The sequence below is a fragment of the Quercus lobata genome, chromosome 7 (assembly GCF_001633185.2).
Source record: "Quercus lobata isolate SW786 chromosome 7, ValleyOak3.0 Primary Assembly, whole genome shotgun sequence".
Taxonomy (NCBI): Eukaryota; Viridiplantae; Streptophyta; class Magnoliopsida; order Fagales; family Fagaceae; genus Quercus; species Quercus lobata.
In genome coordinates this window covers 43,067,612-43,092,224 of record NC_044910.1, presented here as the reverse complement: position 1 = coordinate 43,092,224, position 24,613 = coordinate 43,067,612, and the positions used below count along the sequence as shown (strand labels likewise).

The 24,613-nt window shown below is 33.1% G+C and overlaps 2 protein-coding genes across 5 annotated transcripts; both read left to right on the top strand.

Annotated features, from left to right (window-relative positions):
- The first annotated feature begins 9,063 nt into the window (after positions 1-9,063).
- LOC115953029 (protein PTST homolog 3, chloroplastic) lies at positions 9,064-18,129 on the top strand. 4 transcript variants are annotated; one of them, XR_004083630.1, is made up of 14 exons: positions 9,065-9,349; positions 9,464-9,586; positions 10,364-10,518; positions 10,604-11,272; positions 13,077-13,260; positions 14,255-14,318; positions 14,408-14,458; positions 14,552-14,605; positions 15,208-15,327; positions 15,984-16,108; positions 16,773-16,824; positions 17,081-17,217; positions 17,750-17,901; positions 18,043-18,129. XR_004083630.1 is itself a non-coding variant. In XM_031070456.1 (13 exons), exons 1-12 carry the CDS (start codon positions 9,180-9,182, stop codon positions 17,177-17,179), a joined length of 1,863 nt encoding a protein of 620 aa, XP_030926316.1. In that variant the 5' UTR covers positions 9,064-9,179; the 3' UTR covers positions 17,180-17,217; positions 17,750-17,962. The 4 variants fall into 4 exon arrangements, 3 of the variants coding, with proteins under 3 accessions (XP_030926316.1, XP_030926315.1, XP_030926314.1); XM_031070456.1 differs by lacking the exon at positions 18,043-18,129 and having other exon boundaries at positions 9,064-9,349; positions 9,467-9,586; positions 17,750-17,962; XM_031070455.1 differs by lacking the exon at positions 18,043-18,129 and having other exon boundaries at positions 17,757-17,962.
- A 1,778-nt stretch (positions 18,130-19,907) lies between these two features.
- On the top strand, positions 19,908-22,845 carry LOC115951271. Its single transcript, XM_031068455.1, has 6 exons — positions 19,908-20,419; positions 21,655-21,752; positions 21,891-21,962; positions 22,066-22,190; positions 22,296-22,368; positions 22,473-22,845. The coding sequence occupies exons 1-6, from the start codon at positions 20,143-20,145 to the stop codon at positions 22,575-22,577; spliced, it is 750 nt and encodes a 249-aa protein (XP_030924315.1). The 5' UTR covers positions 19,908-20,142; the 3' UTR covers positions 22,578-22,845.
- Positions 22,846-24,613: the final 1,768 nt, after the last annotated feature.

The window sequence follows — 24,613 nt, the reverse complement described above, 5'->3', positions numbered from 1 at the left end:
TTCTGTCCAAAACCTAGTTTTCCACATCCAGGTAGTTGGTTTTCCCATAGGCTTGAGTCCGTGGACTATGCAATGCCTTGGTTCTGTCCAAAACCTAGTTTCCCACATCCAGGTAGTTGGTTTTCCCATAGGCTTGAGTCCGAGGACTATGCAATGCCTTGGTTCTGTCCAAAACCTAGTTTTCCACATCCAGGTAGTTGGTTTTCCCATAGGCTTGAGTCCGAGGACTATGCAATTCCTTGGTTCTGTCCAAAACCTAGTTTTCCACATCCAGGTAGTTGGTTTCCCCTGAGGCTTGGGTCCGGTGGACCATGCAATGCCTTGGTTCTGTCCAAAACCTAGTTTTCTCTTTGTGTGGGATCTGTCCAAAACCTAGTTTTCCACATCCAGGTAGTTGGTTTCCCCTGAGGCTTGGGTCCGAGGACCATGCAATGCCTTGGTTCTGTCCAAAACCTAGTTTTCTCTTTGTGTGGGATCTTGGCTTTAGGGGAGTTAGCTCCTCAGCCAAGCCCCTAGAGTTTATCCATACGGTTAACGCTACCAAGTGCCTAGTTTGCTCTTTACAGGGGACCTTGACTTTAAGGGAGTTAGCTCCTCAACCCAGCCCCTAGTCAAGAAACGGAGTCCCTAACAGAACTTTATACTAGAACTCTATAACCAACGGTTAGATATAACGAAGAAACTCTATCGACCCACTTCCTATACCAACACACAAGCCTTCCCACAGACGGCGCCAATTGTAAGGACGCGATTCGTGACGGACCGTAACAGTGTCGGGTTCGCACGTGAAAAGGCCCCTAACAATATCATTTGTAGAGCGTGGGTTTGAAAGGCTAGGCCCTGGTTGACAGGCGGTGGGTTTTCGCGGTGTTCGTGCGAGCTTAAGTTTCCCTACACCCCTGGAGTCTTTCTCCTGGAGGTGGGCTGGGAGGCTCTGGTTTCTGGCCATTTTTCCCAACCCCCCTTTTAGGTTACTTCTTTTTCCTTTTATATTCGCCTGCGTTCATTGTCCTTCGTCCACGTATAGGGTCAATCTTTCCAAAATTGATACTTGTCCCATCAGCCTATCCCCCAAAGTCGTTGGGGATGGTGGTAAAAGCCAAAGAATGCGGCTCTGTCAGGTTCAGAGCATTAAATGGCAATAACAGCAGCTTTCCCTGGATATTTTAGATCTTTTGTCCTGGTTTCGGTCCTATACCGTTTCTGCCCTCCTTTCAGGGGGGGAACTTTGGGTCTGCCGAGGACTGAGCCGTCCTCGGCGATGTCCATAGGCTATTTGGTCGAGTTTGGGCCATAGCCCTCCTCGGCTTGGGCCTTCGGATTTTCCCCAGGTAGATGGGCCCGGCCCGTAAATCGTTTGGGCCCCACAAGTACTATTTTGGTTTATAAATTTTATCAAAAATTTATTTTTCATTCTTAAAATTTAAAAAGTTTTTTTTCGTTCATAAATAATTTAAATTTTTTTATTCCTATTTTTGTTTCTAAACTACTAATTTTTTTTATTTACAAAATTTGAGGATGAGTTATATTATTATTATTTTAAAGTTTATGGTTGAAAAAAAGCAACTTTTGGTAAAGTATAAATATCAAAACGGTATTTTTAATTTATAATTTTTTTTTTAAAGAACTCAAAATCTCATCCTCTTGAGTCTTGAGTGACATCCCAAATTCCTTTGTCAAATACCATGAAAAACAAACCAAACCTGTAAATGCTGCAAACTCCCTTTGATTTGCTCTCTGTCATGGGCCATGGCTACCCTTTCTCACTCTCACTTCCTAACCTTCCTCTCACTCCCTTCTCGTAAACTCTTCTTACCTCCACAACAACATCTTCACTAGAACAAGCTACACTGCGAAACCCAGGAACACCCACCTCCTAAACAATTTACAACTTGTGCTTTGTCAAATAATTGCAGTCTTGAACCATTTCATGAACGTTTTTTACATTTATAGCATTGATTTGTTGAGATTTGGGTAACTTGGTTACAACTCTCCTTTTGCTAAAGATATAGTCTTCAGAAAAATGATGAAGTTCCATTACCCATTAGACTTTAGCTGCTGTTACAACCTCTGGGCATTGTTCACGTCAAGTAGAAGGTGATAGAAAGTTGATGGGACAGCCCCTAGTTCATTCTCAAAGACTTGGTTCTCTTGTAGAGGCCTCTAGCTGGACCTTGGTCAAGGATGAACAAGAGGGAGGATGGTTGTCTACTTCAGTCCTTCGCCTTTGCTCAAGTTCTTTGGATCGGGCTCGCTCATGTGGGCTGGAGCCTTTAGGTTGGGCCGTATTCATCTCCTTTTTTACTTGGGCTTGTTCTCCTTATATAGCAAATTCGGACCTACAATATGGACATTAATAACACATATTGCCATGGGTTTTCATCCCTCATGGACTCTTATTATTAGTGAATATTTTGGGTTCCAATAAATATTTGTAATGGGTCTTTGAGCAATGAGTTGTAATATTAAAATAATAGCATAAACTTAATTACTTCAAAATGCTTTTGTAAATAACTTTTACTATTTTTGAAATGATGAATTCCATATCATAAGTAATGTTTATGGTTCCCGATAATCACATCATAATTTAAACGGTGAACTTGTAGGATGAATAATTACCATGAGATTTGAAAAATAAATATTATGAATGTTGTAATATAAATAGTGAACATGGGTTCTTACTATATAAGTTCCATGGGTTTATGGTATGAGATAAATATCATAGTTTTAAGATAAAATAACTTTTCTTGAGCTCCTATAAGATGATTGCCATAGATTATAGTAATGTTTAAGAAATTGAAACATTGTTCATCATTGGATTTTTAAGTGAAATAATTATGACATAGTATATTTTTGCCAAGTGCTAATAATCTTGGGCTTTTGATAAAATAGTGCCAACATAAATTGGACTTTTAATATTGTCAATGAGAACTGGACTTTTTAATGTTGCTAGTGAGAATTAGGTTTTTTTGATGTTGCCAGTGAAAATTGGGTTTTTTTGATGTTGCCAATGAAAATTGAGCTTTTTTGATGTTGTCAGTGAGAACTGGGTTTTTTGATGTTACCAGTAAAAATTGGGCTTTTTGATAAATAATTTTCCATGAGATTGAATCATGGGCTTTGATCAATTCCATTGATAAAATTTTTTTGCCATGTGTTTGAATCATGGGCTTTGATTGTGGATTTGAATTCCATTGATAAAATTATTTTGCCATGTATTTGAATCATGGGCTTTTCAAATATTGTTAAGTATAAAAATTTTTAGGTTTTAGAAAAGAATGGGATTTTAAATTGCTCAATAAAATAAATAATTTGGGATTAGGCTTTACAAAAAAATATTGGGTCTTATAGTGTTTTATATTTGTAGCCCAATTTTGTGACGGAAAGAAGAATGGTTGTGAGCTAGCATAATAATAGTCAAAAATATTTAGGGAAGCCCAATAATTTGTGGGTGATATCTGAAAATAAATAGGTGTTATTTAAATAATATTAGGTATGAAAAAAATGTACCCTAACAATATATAAATCAATTACAAACTCTATTTTTTGCAGATTGGCAACAAGGATGAAAGGAAGTTCTTTTTAGTAGCTGTACTATGCAAACATTGTAAACGGGACAATGTGTCCTTGGGACGACTGTTGCAACACCTATGTCTAACTGTAGGTAAGGCTTCACTATGTAAAATATTTTCTTGTAAGGCTTCTTTTGATCATATGCCAGTATAAAAAATATTTGAGACGTATAGCCGGTGCCTATTTTCTTGTAAGTCTTCTTTTGCTATTTCTAAAAAACATGGCATTATAGTTTCTCAATATATATATATATATATATATGGCAGTATAAAAATAAACAATGCCAGTATATTTTCCGATGAAAAATATAGTGAGGAGGGGCTGATCAAATGGTTTAAGTTAAAACTGATGTGACTACCTTAAGAGATTTATGCAGTTTGATCATCATCTCTCCCTCTCTTGAGTTTTAATGGAAAAGTTGAGAATAGAGAAGAATGAAGTGCTAATGCATTCACAAACTTGAAATCTCTCTTTTCCATTAAAACTGGAATTTCTTTAGCCATCTATCCCTCTCTCGAGTTTTAATGGAAAGGATGAGAGAGAATGCTACATGAAATATAAGAGAGAAGAGAAGTTGTTGGAACTTGCAAGGTTTATTTGCATAAATGGTTAGTTAAAAGAACAATAATGACTGTAGGAACACAACATGAACTTATGTGGGTTAATTAAATAAGTAATGCAACATTACTTTCGCATCATCCTACCATAACATATAATTTTTTTTAATGTAAAACCACTTTCAAATGACCCTATCACAACATATAATTTTTTTTTTTTTAATGTAAAACCACTTTCACGTGATTCTATCACAATATATGATTTCTATGGGTTTGTTTGGATTGAACTTATTTTTACTGAAATTGAAAACTAAAAACACTATAGCAAAATAATTTTTAAATATGTGAAAAGTGTCGTGGGACCCGTAAACAGTACATGAATAGTATTTTTTTGTCCCCTGCACAATAAAATCATGTGATATTACTATTCACACTTAAGAAAAAAAAAAAAAGGTCTGAAAACGCAAAACGTAAACACCACATTCAGTTGAATCCAAACGGGTACTATATATGCATTAATTACAACAATTACTTGAACTATTATGAAAAACAATAGTGAGAATTTTTGTATCAATTGACTTTATTCATATCATTAATGTATTGATACTATTAATTTGTGGCTCATAAATTTTTATATAAATACTAGCTAGTATTGCGCACAATGTACATGTTTTAAAACATTTTGTGAAAAATTACACCACAAATTTTTTATAAATACTAGGTTATATGAATGAATATGAGAAGAATTGGTATATATACACAAAAAAAATTTCCCTATGAATGAAGCATGATCAAAACTATAAGAATCCATTAACATATAAAAAGAGATTCACATTTAAACTACATGAAATTTATCCTATGCACAAAACCTAATCAGTTTGATGCAAAAAAAAAAAAAAAAAAAAAAAAAAAAAAAAAAAAAGACAAAAACAAAAGCAAAGAAGACAAATTAATACATATCTGCTAGGTTGATAAGTAGGGCGGGTAGAAGAAGGGACTTTAAAATTTTGGGGATGGTGAATGTGACTACACGGAGGAAAATAGAGAATATATAAACTTGGAAGAAATTCATTTGATATAGAATTTTTAAATTGAAAATTATTGATAATGGCGTATTAGGAATAAAAATTTCATACTTAATATTAAAAAAATGACTTAAGTATAGTACTTTATATACAATTTCTTAGGTTCTTCTTTTAAAATTCTGTCACGTGACTATTTATTAAATTAGTAAACTCCGTTAGAACTCCTGCATTCCCATCGGAAAACTCATTTACAATTAATTAGACTTGTGTTAGACTCAGACCCATAGAAATCAAGCACTTTTGGTGGGAGAGGACGAAGGGGCTGTAAATCAACAATTACTCATTTACAAAAGCCCAATGCTCCAATCAATCTGCCGTTTACATCCTCCAAAAAATTACAATGCTTTGAACAAAAGAATCCGTGAGTGAAAAGCCCAAATATGGAAAAAGCATTTTGTATCAAATGATATCACGTCATTCATATCAAAATCCAATAAACGAGAGACATGTGTGCAAAATTAACTACCCACTAACACATCTTTCAATTGTTAGTGGGTTAGTTATTTTTTATTGACATGTCTCACATTTATTGGATTTTGATATCGCTGACATAGTATCATTTGATACCAAATGCCTTCTCTCAAATATGACCTGAAATTTTACAAATTATAATTCAATTACAAGTCCAATATGCAATTGAGTGTCTTCTGTAGAGGATTGTGGCCCTCTCTTGAAAACCAAGAACCCTATCGATTTGGAAGATGGAGTTGATACCCACGAACAAGAGTCCAATATTCTTCCCTTGATTGTCTTCTGTAGAGGCCTTGGTGGGTGTGGCTATATTTGTGGCTTGTGTGGTTGGACTTTTTGCACAACTTATGGTGTTGTGGTGGTGGTGGAGGTTTTAATTGAGTGTCTTCGATTGGCGCAACCATGTCTTTTAAACTTAACTTTTATTATATAGTATATAATATATGAAATGATATTCCCCTTTGCTTTCAAGATATTTTGAATAAAGTCTACTATTGTTTCCTCTTAAAAAAAAGTATTTTGTGTTCAATCAAGAAGGCCCTTGGACATATGTTACTTTATAACCCATTATGCAGCAATTGCTGCATACTAGTATGCAGCAAATTCTTTCCCTTTTTTAAAATCGTAATGTAAATTAAACAAAATATTTTAAGTATTGAATATAGATTATAGCCAAAAGTAATGTAACTCAACTAGTCAGCACCTCATGATGTTTCCAAGACATCAATGATTCAAATTCTCCCTCCTTCATTCTAATGATAGAATTATCAAAAAGAAAATATAGAATATAAAATAAATACAAAACTTATTCTAGCAGTTTAAATCTGCCAAGACTATCCACTCTGGTCTAATATTTTAAAATGTCCTGCAAGCAGTTTCTTGATCAAGAAGCCAACCTTTTTCATTTTGAAATTCAGGAAATTGGGTAATCTTGGAATCATCTTATGTATCCTCTAGCAATTGTTTAGAACTCTCTCTTTTCTTTTCTTTTTTCTTTTTTTTTTTTTGGTTTATGTAGTTTGAAAACAAGATTCTTTTCTTTGAGAGAAGAAAACAAATTAATTGCCACAACTCACAAAGCTCTTTGTATTTTAAGTATGTTGTGATTTAAGACTTTTATTAGCTATTTGTTTATTAGATTGATGAAACTGGTTTGCCCCTGACATTAACCCCATTGTATCGTCATTGACGGGCTTCACATTAGAAGGAATGGTTTAATGTCAAATTGTTAATGGTAACTACATGATCTTTTAGTAACATGCACTCAAATTGTTTGAAAAATTAATATCTTAAGTGTTCTGTTTTTATTTTAAAAGCTGATTTTGTACCATGTACATTTTGCAGGCTAAGTCATATGTATAGTCCACCCTATATTACTTACATGGCTTCACTATCTAAGGAGTTCAATATCTCTTCTCAAAAAAGAAAAGAAAAAAAAAAGTGTTCAATATCCACATTGATCATAGTCAATATTTTAGATCGTTGGCTTCTTTCTCCTTCAGGTTTGTTTCAATTTAGTTTATATCCTCCTCTTTTTTTTTTTTTTTTGGCCTAATCAACAAGCATTCTTGTATTTTACAACTTCGAAAATGCTTAATTAGTAAATTCTATATATTTGTCTTTCTTGTGTAGTATTTCTAAAATAATCAATAAAAGCTTTGAATCTTGTGTATTATTTCTAAAATAATCAATAAAAGCTTTTCAAATACTCACATAAATAAGGTTATCTTTAAAAAGTTAATACTTTTTAGAACCAAAATTTAAAAAGAAAAAAGAAAATATACATAGCTTAATTAAGAAAGAGAATGTAAATTTATGTTTTAATACATCAATGAGGTCATCATCTGATTTGATATAAAATACATCTCGCACTGTTGTAACTTTGATATTTCCTTTTTATATTTATTTATCAGTATTCATTTCATTCAAGAGGTTATAACTCTTGATATCCAGTATAATAGACCCATATAATTAAGCGAAGCAAAATTCCAGATTAAAATCAATATATAACACTCCAAGAGACCCATATGACCTTTAGCTTATTTATTTAACAAAATATAAAGAATGGCTTTTAATTAATAACCAATTCTAAAAAGGAAAAACAAAATTATAAACCTGTACGACTAGATCATAAATTCTAACCAATTTTCTTGCTCACTAATTTCTTTTTGATTTGTTGTAAATAACAAGAAATTTTAACATTTCAAAAATGGAGGATTGGGAAAAATGGCATTTCTCATAGCCCATGATGAAAATGGCCAAATAACATGAGTGGAGGTTAATATATTCGACTAAGCAAGCAACACCTTCCCATCCATGTATTTTAACTTTGGACCTAAGGTTTTGGCCGCCTTTCCTTCAAAAAAAAAAAAAAAAAAAACCTTTGGACCTAGGGTTTGATTATGTTGGAACTCTATGTAGTGGTCAAATTAGTTCTTTGACTTATAACTAAGTCCATATTTAAAATGGATCCTCACTAGACAACTCTAAGAGAGCTAGTTGCAATGGTGAAAGCACCATGGATATTAAATTATACCATAAATCTAATTCCATAAGATTTTTTGACACAACTTGTTACAATGAGTATATAATAAAACTATAAAAGTGACTGACATTAAAGTAATATTGTTCAAATATAATTTACCACCTTAACCAATAAAACAACAATACTTAACAGAGCACGTGCGCACACAAATACATATTTGAAGATGTTTGACAATTAGTTGATTTATATATTTGAAGATGTTTGACAATTAGTTGATTTTATAATATTATGCCTATAAGCTTTTTTAAGTTTCATAATTTTATGCATCATTAATTTAATTTATATTTTAAAATTGAATTTAGCCTATTTAGGTTGTATTTTATATACGTAGCTTCAAATTAGCTTAACTAGTAGAATATGATAAAATTTGCAATGTAACTAAACTTATTTACCATTAAAATTATCCTTAATCTTTTTACAAGTATGCATGTTCAACCAATTGAATTGAATTTTTTTTTTTTTTAAGTTCTCACATGGAACTCCACATTAGTGACTACTATTCTCTTGTTATTATTATTATTTTGATAAAAAATACTATTTTGGTTCTTAAATTTTATCAAAATTTTTTTTTTCATTCTTAATTAAAAAAGTTTGTTTTTGTCCATAAATAATTAAAAAAAAAAATTTAATTCCTATTTTTGTGTCTAAACCTTTTTTTAAATAAAATTTAAGGATGAATTTTATTAATACTATTGTGTTTTTTTAAAAAAAAAAAAAAATTTATTAAAGTTTACGGATGGAAAAAAACAACTTTTTGATAAAGTTTAAATATCAAAACAGTATTTTTAATATTTAATTTTTTTTTTTAAAGAACTCAAAAATCTCATGCTCTTGAGTCTTGAGTGACATGATTGACATCCCATACTCCTTGTCACAGAGTTCTCGCAAAAAACAAACCAAACCTGTAAATGCTGCTTACTCCCATTGCTCTGCTCTCTCTCATGGGCCATGGCTACCCTTTCTCCCTTTCACTTCCTAACCTTCCTCTCGCTCCCTTCTCGTAAACTCTTCTTGCTTCCACAACAACATCTTCAGCACAACAAGCTACACTGCGAAACCCAGGAACACCCACCTCCGAAACAATTTACAACCTGTGCTTTGTCAAATAAAAAACCCAGGTGTCAGTTCCTGATATGCTTATTTTTTGTGTGTGTGTCTGTTTCTTCTATGGTTTTTCTTTTGTATCTGATTTATGGGTTTTTCTAAATTTTTTTTGTGTGTGGGTGTTTTAGTAGTAGAACTAGAAAGGTAAAGAGCAATGAAGAACTGTGCAATGACATACAGCAATTTCTCACTGAGTTCGGGTTTCCAGAGGATCACGTGCCTTCCACCAAGGAGCTTTCGCTGCATGGAAGGTAAGGTTCTTCAATTCTTTCTCTGTGTTTTTGCTTCTAAGTATTTCTTTGCAATTCATTTAGGTTCTCTACTAGGCTTTATTAAGAAAAGAAGAATACTAGTAGATTGATGTGTTACTGTTGAGTTCTTTATCTCCCACATGTTTGAATCTAATTACCCTTTTGGGAAAAGATAATACTTTTGGTGCTATATTGGTACATGCAACTATTTTTTTTTTTTTGGATAAGATATTGGTACATGCAACTATGTGGTTGAATTTAATTGGAGAACCTAAAGAACTGAACCTAAAAATTTGTCCCAAAAAATTAGTATGCTCTAACATGGTAGTGAGAGAAGTATTTTTGGTTAATTACTAAATACTTATAGAAGAGGGATAGGGGGCCTTATTTATGTCATAGAAACACATCTTAATTAGTCAACCATAACTGAAATTTATGATGTTTTCTTAATAGGTCATTTAACTAGTTCAAAAGGCCAAGATGAGTTTGTACAGAGTGGAACATTGAGGAAGACCTAAAACTGACAGAGATTATGATTTTTGATAGCATAGAATGGCAGAGAAGAATAAGTCTTGGTTGTTGTTGTCATTGTAACAAATTGGTGGAAATGATTATGTGATGGACTCCTTAATCTATACATATTATGAATACAATGCGAATCATTTAATAATATTTCTACAAGATCAAGGTTTTGTATAACTTATCAAAAAAAAAAGATGAAGGTTTTTTATGTATCCATCTTGAGCTAAAAAGTAATATTTGTGCTAATATTTATAGGAATGACCTTGCAAACATTGTTAGACGGAGAGGATATAAACTGATTAGAGAGCTTCTTGCTAACTCAACAACATCAAACAACGATGGGCTTGATCCAAAGAAAAGCTTTGATGAAAACCAGGGTGCAATCAGTGATCACGAACATATATTAGCAGGTTTATCTCAGTTTCTTTTAGTGTTATTCAATCCTCATTGTAAAGTACCTCTGGCTGTTATTTATACCCTGTTATATGTTAAAAGGTCAGGACAAGAAGGCGAATACTTTGGTTGTTGAACACATCTCATCAACTGATGTCTCCACTGTAGGGAACGATTACATTAGTCCAAGTAGTGATTTGGATTTCAACTTTGGTGACTTTAGGAGCCTACCTGTAGAATCTTCATCCAATTTGTTTTTGGAAGAAAAGGTATCGCATAGAATAAAGGGTCATGATGAGAAAGTAAAAGACGTGGCTGAAAATGCTTTCTTGTCAACTGAAGTTTCCACCATGGAAAGTTCAAGCATCAATTTTGATCTCAACACTGATGAAAACAGCTGCATGCCTGTAGAACTTTCAGTCCTGGAGGAGAAGACTTCATCTAATTTGCAAGTTGAGGACAAGAAGGTGAATAATATGGTTGAAGATGTGGCCTTTTCAAATGAAGGAAAGAAACATTATTCCTGGAGTTCAAATCCAGATTTCAATCCCACTGACTTTAAAAGTATGCCTATAGAATCTCCAATCAGTTTGTCCTTGGAGGAAAGGCCCTCATGTAATTTGAAAGATCAGGATGAGAAGATCAAGAATAATAATGTACCTCTCTACTCTAGTGAAGATTCTTGCGTGCCTATAGAATTTTCAGAGAACTCATCCCTTGAGGAAAAGGTGACAAAGTTTATTCAGAATGGGGATTTGGATATGATTGAGGGTGAGATTCTCTATAAACAATAGTTTTATACTCACTTCATCAGTCATTTTTTTTTTTTTTGGCATGTTAGTAGTCCAGACGCTGGTGTTGATTTTGACATAAAAGTATAAGGTGCTTGACTCAACAATATGAAATATATTCCAAAAATTGATGGGGGGATTGGTTGGAGTTAAGTGTTTGACATTTATTCATGTGTCTATCATCAAAAACAGAAAAACCCCTTGAAATGGTATCAGAGGTGTCTCATCTGCCTATATACTTTCACATCTTGCCAACCTTTTCTTAATATGTTCCCTCCTTGTTCCCTATTAAAATAGTGAGGATTTATTTTCCTTTTGCTCTCCTTGTCCCTATGTTTTTGTGAATCCTAAAATGCGATAATTTTGATGGATAGCATATGAAAACATGTAGAGGAAACTCACTCAGCATTTGAGCATATGAGTAAGGTGATTGCTTGGAAGCTAATAAGTCTGAGAAATACCTATATTATAAAGTTGTTTCAACTTAATATTTGTTACTTAACAGGATCCAAGATGTTAGGCTGATGGCAATCTTTGTGCTAACATGTTGTGATGGTGTAGTTGCGAAGTTCTAGGCACTTTGGACTACCATAATTGGAGTATTGCAGTTCCCAAGCTGTATTACAGACCATGGTTTTCACTACAGTAAAACAGGCCTCATATGTTGGTTCTCCAAATAGTATTTGTTTGAATGATGTACACCTGATGAATGGATGTGCAGCACCTTCTCATTATCTTTATCATGACTAGGTAGTGTCACTTACCGCTTAGAGTTTTACAGGAATAGCTGGAGACAGTTCTGCAGTACATTTTTATTTTTCATAGTGTTAGGTTCATAGGTTTTTTTTTTTTTTTTGATAAGGTGTTAGGTTCATAGTTGATGAAGTTGTATTTATCGTTTTTGGGAAGAAAAATTATAATAAGTTTTATAAAGTTGAAAAGGGTAAAAGAGAGTTAATTACAGCTAATAACCCTAAACTATGGGATCATTTACAATGTGCTCTTAAATTTCAAACTTCTGCAATTAGCACCCTGATTCGAGATTTATTTGTAATTTCTACTACTCATCCAAATTATAGTGCACACTGATAGATTAATGGACAACTGTCCATCATAAATTATGAATACATTCACAATGTTTACCCTATAATAAAAGTCTTCAATTCACACCCTAATTTGAAATTAATCTACTCACTAGTTGGACATTCTGGACACTGATTTGGATAGTGGGTAGCCTTAAAAATTAATCTCGAATTATGGTGGCGAATGCAAAATTTTGTAGTTTACGATGCACATTACAAATGCCTCTATCTTTCATAGTGGATATTTGCAATTAACCTTAAAAATATATTTCTTAATACCTTTAAAATAATTCCCTTTGTACCATAATACTTCTTTACCTTATTTCATGTTAGTAAAAGAGGAGTGAACATAAGAAAGATGATCAAGAACACCTCAACTCTGAAGTTGAAAATTCCAAAAGGGGTTGAATATCTTTGCCATCTTAATAGTTCTAGTATACTATTTATCAAAAAAAAAAAAGGTTCTAGTATACTGCTATTGTTGCTTTTTTTTTTTTAATGTCCCTGTTACCCTGTAGATAATTTTTCAACCACTATAAATACATTGGTTGTGTATATCTTTTAGTCATTGTATTTGTCATGATACCATTTTGTATTTGTCTTTGTAGAATGATTTCTATCTTGAGATTGAATTTGTTAACTTTTATTTATTTGGTGCCGTTGAATATTGAAGTTGAGTATGTGGAGCTGCTTGATGCTCAGATAATGCCTATGGTATATTAAATGAACGTGTTGCTGAAGAAAGCAAGGAATTTATCCAGGCGCAGAATTCGGTAGTGCAGCCTGCTGAAGAGCACTCTGGAAATTCACTTAATGGAGGGAGTGTTGGCAGTACACTGGCATCCAAGGATGTCACTCCTGCTGCACTAGTCACTCAACCACTTAGGTTAGTAACTTAGTATTCTATAGCATATGATTAAAGTGCCGAGACCTGCAACTCTTATTTATTTTCTTTTCTCAAACTGTTATAACCATTTGAACAAGTTTCACATGTCTAATTTCATGAACACTAAATCATGCTATTCGTAATTTCTATTTAGTTTCTTCATTATGTAAGCGACACTTCTACTTATTGATTTCAATCCATTAATTTGTTCTTGAAATTTTGGCATATGTTGTGAAGAATCTATAGGTGCATATTAGATGAATTGTTCTTTATTATGAACAACAACAACAACATTAAGCCTTAGTCCCAAAATTTTGTGGTTGGATATGGATTCTCAACAGACTAGTCACGATTGGCCACATGTATTCTTTTTCTTCATTTTATTCTATCTTGAAATCATACTTTCCATTACTTTCTTAATTCACATATCCTTTTTTACTCATTTTATTAATTAAAGAAAAAAAAAATTCCTCTACCTTTTTTCATTCTCCGCTGAACTTAACCAGACCATTATAAGCAAATTTCCCTTGTCTTTTCTCATGAAAAACACTTGATTTATAAAATTTCATTCCTCAATAATCCCTTCTATGATTACCAGAGCCCTTTTAAATAGACTTTGAAGGAGTAAATTAATAAGAAAAATAATCCAAGTACAAAACATAATCTCACGTAATCCTCAGCAAGATTAAAGTCAAGTTCAAAAAGAAATTTAGTTCAAAATGCAAAAATAAAATCTGGAAGAAAATCTGAAATGATTTTGCTCCTTGCATCATGATTTGGTTGTAGTATTCCAAACAGTTTGTCTCTTATGATCACATTGTCCATTTGCCAACTAACATCAAATTGGTTATATGCCAGTGAAAAAAAGTGAACATATTGTTTCATTCAACTTCAGTCGATTTTCTATTTTTCTTGCTTCTTTGTGTTCTTTGGCTGGTTATGGGTTTTAATTTTTTCTTTGACAGTATTTCTTTGGTGTTTAAAATCTTTATAGGGACGATCACGTGTCACCTGGACTATTAATGACTGCTAAGCTGGACAAAGATTTGGACACAGGGGTCACACTTATATTGTTTTATACAAAATCAATTTCCATTGGCTGTATGTTTGACATTATTCCTTAACTTTTATGTTTTCTGTGATACAGAGTAGCATAAGGGAGAGGCAAGCTGATATTAATCATCTCAAGTTCATGCTGGTAGTAATCTTAACGTTTTTTTTACCCATATTGAATTTTGTCACATATAAAATAAATGATTTGGCTATTTACTGTACTTCTTGTTCTGATTAGCATCAGAAGGAGTTGGAACTGTCACTGTTAAAAGAACAGATCGGGAAAGAAAAGGTATATGAGCAACTCAAAATGATTATGTTTAAATGAGACCTTGCCAAGTGGCTGCATTTCATTTTTTCATAGCATTCACAACATTAAAATTTCAGGATTGGACAAATTGAGTGCTGACACACATTATGGAATCATTGATGATTTCTGATGGGGCCTTTTGTTTTCTTTTTTCTCAACCTTTTGTTCATGCAACGTTACTTTAGTGATTTATCATATGAACATGGAATTACTGTAGTTGTCCCCCAAACTTATTAATGACACTCAAAAAAATGTTGCATCTCCACCAGATGCATAAGTTCTAGGAGCCATCTTGCTTACAAGATCTAACTAAAAAGGGCACTGCAGGAAAACCAAAGTAAAGATATTACTGCTGCAAAATATAAGTATAAGAAGGATTAAGTTAACATCTGATTTTTTCCTATATCCCAGTGCGTGGTCTCCATGGATTTCATAAATTATAGGAACATAATGATTCAACTGAAGATATACATTTCTTCAAATAAATATTCATAGTTCAAAGCGACATGAAATCTTGATTTTTAGAAATGCAGTTTTTGATGCAATAACTACCTATTTTATTTTTGCATTTCACTTCTGGCCAGCTTGCTTTGTCTGACTTGCAAACCAAGGCTGAAGCAGAAATCAGCAAAGCCCAAAAGCTTATCTCAGAAAAAGATGCAGAATTACAAGCTGCTGAAGGAAGTCTTTCAGGACTAGAAGAGGTACCGCATATAACATTTTGCTTGGACTGATTTTGTGTGTGTGAATGTACGTATACAGTCACAGTGCAGTCACTGCAGTGTCTGGAATTGTTTCTGAATATCGCAAGGCAGTAGTCAACTTTCATGATTTATGCTTATATTGCTGGAATTGAAGGATACTTTGTTGGAATACTTCCTCTTACAAATTACAATACTCTTCCAAGCTCTTTATTATTTATGAACTAGAACCCACAAATTGAGAGTATTTTGGATTCCCAATTGATGCCTCCAACAAATGGTGAAACAAATCTGAATGGAAGTCTAGTGGAAAGAATATCTTAATGTAGCACGACACATTCAAGTAGCTCTCCAGCAAACTTGGACTCTTGTTGGACATGTAGACATGCATCAATCACACAGTGGATATGTTGACACACAATATGGAAAATGAATTTGATAGTTCAAAATATAGATATTATAGAAGCATATAAGAAGCAAGATATAAAAGTAGTGATATTATATTACATTTTCACATCAGAACTATCCATTCCAATTATTTTTTGTATACCTTTTAACTGACACAATGTGTCAGCAACATGAAATTGGAATCTGCTTGGACTTTGGTTGAAACTATATGCCTGCTGTCTGGGATTGATTAATTCCCCTGTTGTTTTTAGGTTTCGATTCAATACTTTGGGGAGGGAGAAATTGTGGAGGTGTCAGGTAGCTTCAACGGTTGGCATCAGCGGATTAAAATGGATCCACAGCCATCATCAAGTATCACAGACCCCAATGCCTCAAGGTCTTTAATTTTTGGCCAAATTCTCTATTTACAACTCAGCATTACTGTCAAGTTATTTTAATTTTCATAACTAGTTTTTTCCAATCTAGGTTTCAGATATTCAACTTGTTTTATCTTAGTAGGTTAAAAAGAAAAAATAAACGACTATTTTTTTTTTGAGTGATGTTTCCTTCATTACTTGAAAAGGTGTTTGTTTTATGTTGTCATTTTACTCCCATTTCAGTCAAGCCCACCCTTCCTCTTAAAGCATAAAGCCCGGCAGGTCTTAGGCTTTAATGATTTCTAAAAACTCTGGAAATTTGTCAAAAAAAATATAAAAAAATACAGGAGTAAAAGGTCTCAAGAAGAAAATCATCAGGTAGAAAGTGACATAAACATGTCTGTGGTATCCAACTAGATGACTAATGCTTAATTGGTCAACCTTGACATGCCAGATGCTTGTGGTGTGACTGTCATTAATAATATGAACATAGAAAATAGTGTTTGAGTCAATCAATATGTTTTTGTGATGGACCACATTGGCATTGCACTTCCTCTTAGCACACTAGATGCATCTCTTCTGGCTCAATCTTGTGTATTAAGAATAATAATATCTTTTATATATTTGCTGCTCAAACTTTGATTAAATAAATAATGAGCCTACTGTGATAACATGTTCTTCCAGGAATTCTAGACTTTGGTCAACCGTGCTGTGGCTTTATCCTGGAACATATGAGGTGTGAACATCTACTATCTAATTTCTGTAGCAATTGCTGATACTGATGTTTGAACAGAATTAATTGTTTCAGCTATGAGGGATTTTTCCTGATTTTAGGAAGATTCCTAGTAGTCATTTGTTTGGATTTTGTGAAGTCATTTTATTAGTCACTGCTATAGAAGTGGTGAAACTGCTGTCTGATATTAACATATAATATATTTTCTGTTAAAGAATTCATAACTTATTCCCTAGAAGCGACATCCTGTTTATTGCAGATAAAATTCATTGTAGATGGCCGCTGGAGGACTGATCCTCGGAGAGAGTCAGTTACCACGGGTACCATATGTAACAATATTCTTCGAGTTGACAAATGATACAGTTTTGGCTGGCGGACATTTTTGCAATCCATAAGGTAAATTCTTTTTACTTCCTCACTGTTCTAATAAGAGTTTTGATTCAAAGTCATAAAGCAAGTGCAATGGGCTTGTCATACTCGATGGGAACTTAACTTTATGGAACTGTCTCAGACCTTAGCCCTACATCTGAAGCACCATTACTGTATGCCAACTCTTGTAAAATTATGCATGGCCAATCACTAGATGGTTACAAGTAGAATTTTTACCCAATTTTATTGCAATTTGTGATAGTTTTCAATAATTTTTAGAAAATTTACTTCTCTTTTTAAACTAATTTTCCTACCTAAACTAACAATGAAATCACGTGGTTTAATATCCTCCAATTATGTTGGCATCAAAAAGGTTTTTGTACATAGTTTCTTGATTCATGGTGATTTTTGTATGGATTTCGTATGTCTTTGCAGAGTTGTCATATTCCAATCCAAGAATGTTTATTTGCTTCAAATAGTTAGTTGAATTCTGGTCGTATATATATGTGTGTGTGTGTGTATTTCAATTTATGCTTATTATGTTGGGGTTATTGGTTAGTGTACAGAAAACAATGATAGATTGCTCGGAGTTCTGTACTATCCAAGAAAAGATCAAAGCTTAAAGCCGCGTAGGTAAAAGAAATGGAATCAGGCCTTCAAGACCATGCAGATTTTGGATTGATGTTGCTATCTTGTACCATGAATATTAAGGTCCTTTAGCCTGTATATATATGTGTGTGTATTTCAATTTATGCTTATTATGTTGGGGTTATTGGTTAGTGTACAGAAAACAATGATAGATTACTCGGAGTTCTGTACTATCTCAAAGCTTAAAGTACCATGAAAATTAAGGTCCTTTAGCCTGTTATGTGCAACGTTTAGTATTAAACTCTTTTACCAAGTTCAAGTGATAGCCCAGCAGTAATGACATTTTTCGCAGTGCACCATGTCTGTGATTTGAATTCCACCCCTCCCCTTCCCGCTATCTACCTATTAAAAAAATGTTTAGATTTCTTTCTGTTTTTCTTTCCTTTTATACTTATATTTTCCATATTCACTTGGTAAGCCAGCATACTACCTAGCAAGAAATCAGGTGGTTTCCATCAGAAATCCATAATGCTCGTGAAATATTGATGCCCGAAAATATTGGGAGTTGCAATTTGATGGCATTTCTGGAAAGGTTGAGAATTCTTAGGTTAGCATTTTACAACTGGGAAATTTGATTTTTAGGACAAAAAGTTTAGAATGTGAAAAATATTTTTAAAATTGTCTCTCTAAAGTTATTAATCCCACTTATCAAAGCTATTTTGAGCTTATTAGAATTTTGAGGGGCTTTTCTGATAACCCTTGGTACTTGGTAGGCAGCAAATGGGGCCGAGATTAGTTGGCCTAATGTTGTGGCAACAGATCAACCAATAAAAAAATGAAAAAGGGCAACAAATCAATAAAATTATATATGATCTCCTATCCAGCATGACTTAATGCTTCTGCCTTTACCGAATAGAGGGAGGTGCCAAATTTGTAGTCAATAACTAGAGTAAAATACTACTGGGTTTCATGGTTGGTGTGCTAAATTCAATCTCTAATCCTTATATTTTTTGTTAGGTGATGACAAAGATATTATAAATTATACTATATAAATCTTATTAAGATGTGTTAGTTTATAAATACAAAGTAAAAAATTCATAATGAATTTATTTATTGATTTTTTTTTTTGTGGATAAATTCATCATGAATTTTATTTATTAAGTTGGCGATGTGAGTTTCCAAGTACCTATATAATAAAAAATAGCATTTATTGTTGTTATGATCTTGTTAAGCCACATCAATGTAGCATTTCAATCTACTTTTTAGTTCATTTTTGTCCAATTTGGTCCCAATCGGTTTATTTCAGTCTATCTGGTCTACTTTGGTTAATTCGGTACAATATGGTCCTATTCTGTCTATTTCTGTTCATTTCTATCCAATTCGGTCCATTTCGTCCCCTTTGAGTAAAATTCGGTCCACTTTGGTCTATTCAGTCTACCTTGCTCTATTTCAATCCACTTCAGTCTATTTTAGACTAATTGGGTCTTAAATTTATAAATTGATTTTTTTTTTTTTTTTGTGGTAGGTAGCCTTTCTAGTTTTTGGCTCAAAAAAAATATTCTCTGGTTGAAAAGTATGAAATGAAAATGTTACGATTTTAAGCTTATATAGTAATTTAAACTTAATGTAACACGTTACATATGTTCCATGGAATAGGAGTGTAACATTTTTTTTTAAAAATATTCTTGGATATGTTCAAATTAGTTAATCAATTATGGTTTTTTTTAAAAAAAAAAAAAATTTGATAACATCTTCGCCCTTTAAATTTAAAAAGTATTATAATTATGAAATCACTATGTATTGTTATTGAATGCAAAATAATTAAATAACACATGCACTATTTAACCAAAAGATTTTACATTATTTTCTTATAAAATAATTATATTACATTTTTCTACATATTGCCTGTATCTGCGACTAGTTTGCAGTAAAATTTGTAGTAATTTTGATATTTTTTTTGTTTGGGTTTGGTGGGTAGGAAGTGCATAGGCTAAAGTATATTATCATTTGGTACAATCGTTGACTTTGCCCTCCCCTAGCGTTAATAAAGCCAATGCCTTGCCCTTGCGTATGGTCCGACATGAAATTGTCATGCTAAAAAGATTAGTGGGGGAGATGGAGGTTCGTGTTGAGACCACGTGTTCGTGAGATGGAGGTTCTTATAGACTCTTTTTTTCAGTTCAGTTGGCGTGTCTCTTTCCTCGCCTTTCCTATACTTCCTCTTCTATCTATCTTCACTCTTTACTTTCTTCTTCTTTCTAGTACAGTAAAACTAGCTACTATACTCCTATTTTGATAAACTAAGCCAACAAAACTAGTGTAAACTCTATTCACTTTCTTTGCTATCTTTGTGTCCAGAAAGAAATGTCAATACTCAATGCCTCTGCTGCTCTTCGTATGAATTTTATGTCTCCTCCTCTGCTTCCTCCCTCACCAACTTTTTCCAAAATCCATTCTAACACGTTGGCTACTACAAGAATAACAACAAGAAGAACACTAGTTATCAGTCCATCTTTTGCAATGAAGAAGGAGACTAGTGAACCTCTTGATAAGGTAGAAGAAGAAATGGAGGAACCCCGTGAGACCCTGTTGTACTCTTTTACTCCTTTGCCTTTGTTCTTTATGGCTGCTCTTCCTGGAGGTAAATGTTGTTACCATCTTCTTTTCAAAGCATGGGTGAATGTATGATTAATTTGCAAAAAACAGTTCTATAGATATTGTATATTCCTTGTGTACTAAGCTGCGCTTCTCTTTTTCAATGAATTTTATTACTTTTCAAAAAACTAAAATTTGAGGTGCTTTATATTTTTTAGATGTTGGCTAGGGGATTAATGTAGAAGTAGCCCAAGTAGGATTTATCAGAACCGTACAAAAAGGTTTATGGTTTGGTTTCTTGTGTAACTATTAGTAATGGCGGTGCTCATAGAGGATCTCGCTCCATCAATTTTCGGTGGAATGAATTTTTTTTCTTTTCTTTTCATTGTAATTTTGAGTCTAAGGGTGTTGGAGGATAGGATGAAGAATCCTAGTTTCTTAGAATAACTTCAATATGTGCCAAGGTTGATATGGGGAACAGGGCACGGGTATATATACTAGAGATGAGACTGGCGAGCTTTATTTGGTGAATTGTTGAAATTCAGGTTTATTTGTTTGAAGTTGAGCAAGTTGGCAGTGGTACATTTTAGTGCAATACTTTGAGGAACACTTCTATGTCGTGTTAATATACAACACACTAGTGTTAATTAAATTAAGCGTTCTTCCTTGCCCATTTAAATCCTTGAATAACCAGCAATCGCGCTGATATAATTCAAAGAAATAAATAGGAACCAAATCATCATACATTGTACCAGAGGGCTGAGAACATTGTATGTTCTGAATAGGCTTTCTGAGTCCTCATTACACTGGGCATAAGATTAAGTCAGCAACAACCTCATGGACGTTTTTAATTTTTAGGTTCTGCTGGTCACAATTGTTAGGTCACTTGGAGGAGCAGCACCTTTTCTATTTTATCTTCTAATTGTATATAGGTTTCAGCAACTAGTGGGGTTTTCTATTTTTATTTTTATGATGAATGAGTATTTTGTCCCAATGGGAGGGAAAGCTTCAAACCAATGACCTTATTTTCATACGATGTGGTCCTAGCCAAGTAGGCTATCCCTTGGGGATTTTGCAAGACTGAAGTTTTTACTTTGTCACAAAGTATTAGCTAGCCTACTGCAGAATTCATCTGCTTGTAAAGCATATCTAGAAATTCTTTTGCATAAGCCAGATGGTTAGTTATTTATGAGCTTTTAACATTAGCCTGATATTACTTGGTAAAAGTCATGAGACATTAACATCTGAAAAGCATAACAACATTTAATATATGAATTACAGCTGGTGCTGTGAGATCTCTGTTTGGGCCTTTTGTTGAGCTTATTAAGTCATGGAATCTTCCTGGCTGGCTTGTGCATTGGGGTCACCCTGGAAACATGGTATAAGAATTTCCTTCTGTTTCCCTCACTCTTATCTTACAAAATAATAAACCACAAATTACTGCAAATATTACCAACAAGTTTTGGGTTTGGAGTTACATCATCTAATTGTCTACTGTTTGATCCTTGAGCCTGTAGGCAGTTGTGCTCTTTGCCATGGGTGGCTATGGAACATATCTAGGTTTCCGTATACGTTTTTCTGATGATGTGGTAAGAAACTAATTAAAATGTTTGCTTATTGTAACTAAAAAAATTGATGCTGGTTCTGGTGCCATGATTTATTTTGTTGACATGCTGTACTTCATCAATTCAGGAGGAGAAGGCTATGGCCAAAGACTTGCACCCAAAGCTTCTAGCTGGGATGTTTTTCTTCTTCGCTCTTGGAGCAACTGGTGGAATAACAGCTCTACTCACTTCAGATAAACCCATCTTTGAGAGGTACTTCTAACAATTATGTTATATATACACACACATCATTCTAACTTAGAACAGGTCCTCTTTATTTGATTTAGAGAAATTGAACTTTACATGGTTGTTTTGCAGTCCTCATGCTGTTACAGGTTTAACTGGCCTTGCTCTCTTGACCTTACAAACCACATTACCTGCATTATTTGAGGTAATCATGATTTTGAGGACCTGAATTCTATGGTTTTTCTTCTTTTTATATCTATTCCCAGTCTTTTCAATCTCTTATTTTCCTTTTTCACATTAATCATGCAGAATAATCCAGGATTGCGAAATGTTCATGGTATCTTGGGTAGTGGGATTATGACATTGTTTCTTGTGCACGCTGCTCTTGGACTTCAACTTGGGCTCAGTTTCTAATCACACCTTGTCCATGCCTTGTCCTCTTGGACTCTATGTCATTCAAATTTGTTTATAATGCACATTCTTTTTTGAACAATTGCTTGTTAAGCAGAGAAATTGTTTGTAAGGTATAATTTGACAGCAATTTTTGGAGGACATGATCAATGAGATTATTGTGATTGCATGAGGCCTAACATATATTTCTAGGCTTAAGAAGCAACTTATGTATTGATCCCCCACCCCCCGGCAGATTAGATGCCAAAAATGTCAGTGTCGTTTGAGAGTTTATGGTGTTACAACTTTAGAGGGGAAAAAAAAACTACTACTTGTCTCAAAAGATTAAATTATATAAAATAATTAATTTAATTATATTTAGCAATTATTTTAACATATTGCAAAATTTTGGAAGTCCCAACTTCAGTTACCATTTAAGATGGAGTTACTAGTAGATTCAATAAGCACGAAGGGAACCATGTTTCCCCAAAATTTTAAACAATTCTTAAATATGTACTTATATATTTGTTGATTTGATTATTTAAATTTATTCAAATAGAATCTCAATCTTATAGTAAATACGACAACAATACAAGCTCAATTTCAAAATTTTATAAATGTTCAATTCATAAGAAAATGACAAAATTCTATGTTGATAATTCAACCTATAACAATACTCATTTTTTGGCTCAGGACAAAATGTGAATTATAACAAGACACACAAGTCACTTACTCAAAAAATCACGTCATGACAACTAGGCAAGTCGTCGTTTCCCAAATTCTTCTAAATTCTACACTCACCAACCACACCAAGCTCCAAAAGAGCAACTTATGGTTCATCTCTAGCTTGGGAATTAGGATATCATAATTTTCTCTTTGAAATTGATTCTTTATAGATATTTAAGTTTCTTACTTCTGCTACTCTTGTATCTTCATCTCTCAGCGTATTTATTTCTAATTGCAAGACTATCCTTGCTACATATGGCAAGTCATGGTTCAACACATATCTCGTGAAGCAAACAAATGTGCTAATAGTTTAGCTATTTTTGGGACACAAACTAATTGATTTTTTATGTATTGAACTTACCCTTCATCCGAATATTTTTGGTAATTCTTCTTTTTTAGTACCGTATTTTTGAGAAGTCTAAGAACTCTCTCTTTTCTCCTAGAGTAGTTAATTATATGATAATTAATTATGTAACATTTGGATTCTTCTATCTATCTATCTAGTCAAAAAGAAAAAGAAAAAAAAGAGCAGCTTACTTGTGAATGATGCAGAAAAAGTACCCAAATTAACTCTCTTGAAGAGAATATCTTCTTCTTTTCTTTTTCATTTTTTTTTATTAAAAAAAATGCTTCATGAACAAAATATATGGTCATTAGAGTTTTTTTTTTCCCCTTCACATTTCTGTACAATACAAACTATATAATATTGGTGTAATGTTTAATTATTTGTTTGATTATACTCCTTACTTGCGTTCCACCATTGTTTGTTTAATTTTTCGTCAATTTTAAATGATTAAATCTATGAAGCTTTTTTTAAAATATTAGTCGTTACATTTTATGGAAGCTGAGTTTTTTTGACAAATAATATGGTAATTTAAATTAAAAAGAAAATTTTTGAAAACTTCACTTCTAAACCTAATCCATATTTAACCTCTTTAACTATCTTAAAAAAAGGCTACAATTTGAAATAAAAATATTTAGCTTTTATATTATTGTTTATTTTAGCCCTGCCTTGAACACACATGTATTGTTCATCAAAAAAAGAAAAAAGAAAAAAGAGAATGACACATATATCTGACTCCACGATTGGATGGGATAACATTAAAAAAAGAAATCCATCAATTGCAAATTGTATGTAATGGTTTCTTTTTCTTTTTCTTTTTTTTGCTAAATAATTGTATGTAATGCCGTAATGGTTTCACTTTCATCATTCATGCATCCAATAATCGCCAACATTCTGAGCATATACTTTGTAGTTTGTAGTTTGTAGCCACAGCCACAACTCTAGCATGCCATGGGAGACTTGACCCACTTTTACTAAAGTCTCATTCTCA

Coding starts and splice junctions, on each gene's coding strand:
- LOC115953029 (XM_031070455.1), top strand. CDS start 9,180: ATGGCTACCCTTTCTCCCTTTCACTTCCTAACCTTCCTCTCGCTCCCT. Junction 10,519..10,603: donor TCACGAACATATATTAGCAG/GTTTATCTCAGT, acceptor ATATGTTAAAAG/GTCAGGACAAGAAGGCGAAT. Junction 15,328..15,983: donor GTCTTTCAGGACTAGAAGAG/GTACCGCATATA, acceptor TGTTGTTTTTAG/GTTTCGATTCAATACTTTGG.
- LOC115951271 (XM_031068455.1), top strand. CDS start 20,143: ATGTCAATACTCAATGCCTCTGCTGCTCTTCGTATGAATTTTATGTCT. Junction 21,963..22,065: donor TACGTTTTTCTGATGATGTG/GTAAGAAACTAA, acceptor TCATCAATTCAG/GAGGAGAAGGCTATGGCCAA. Junction 22,191..22,295: donor GATAAACCCATCTTTGAGAG/GTACTTCTAACA, acceptor GTTGTTTTGCAG/TCCTCATGCTGTTACAGGTT.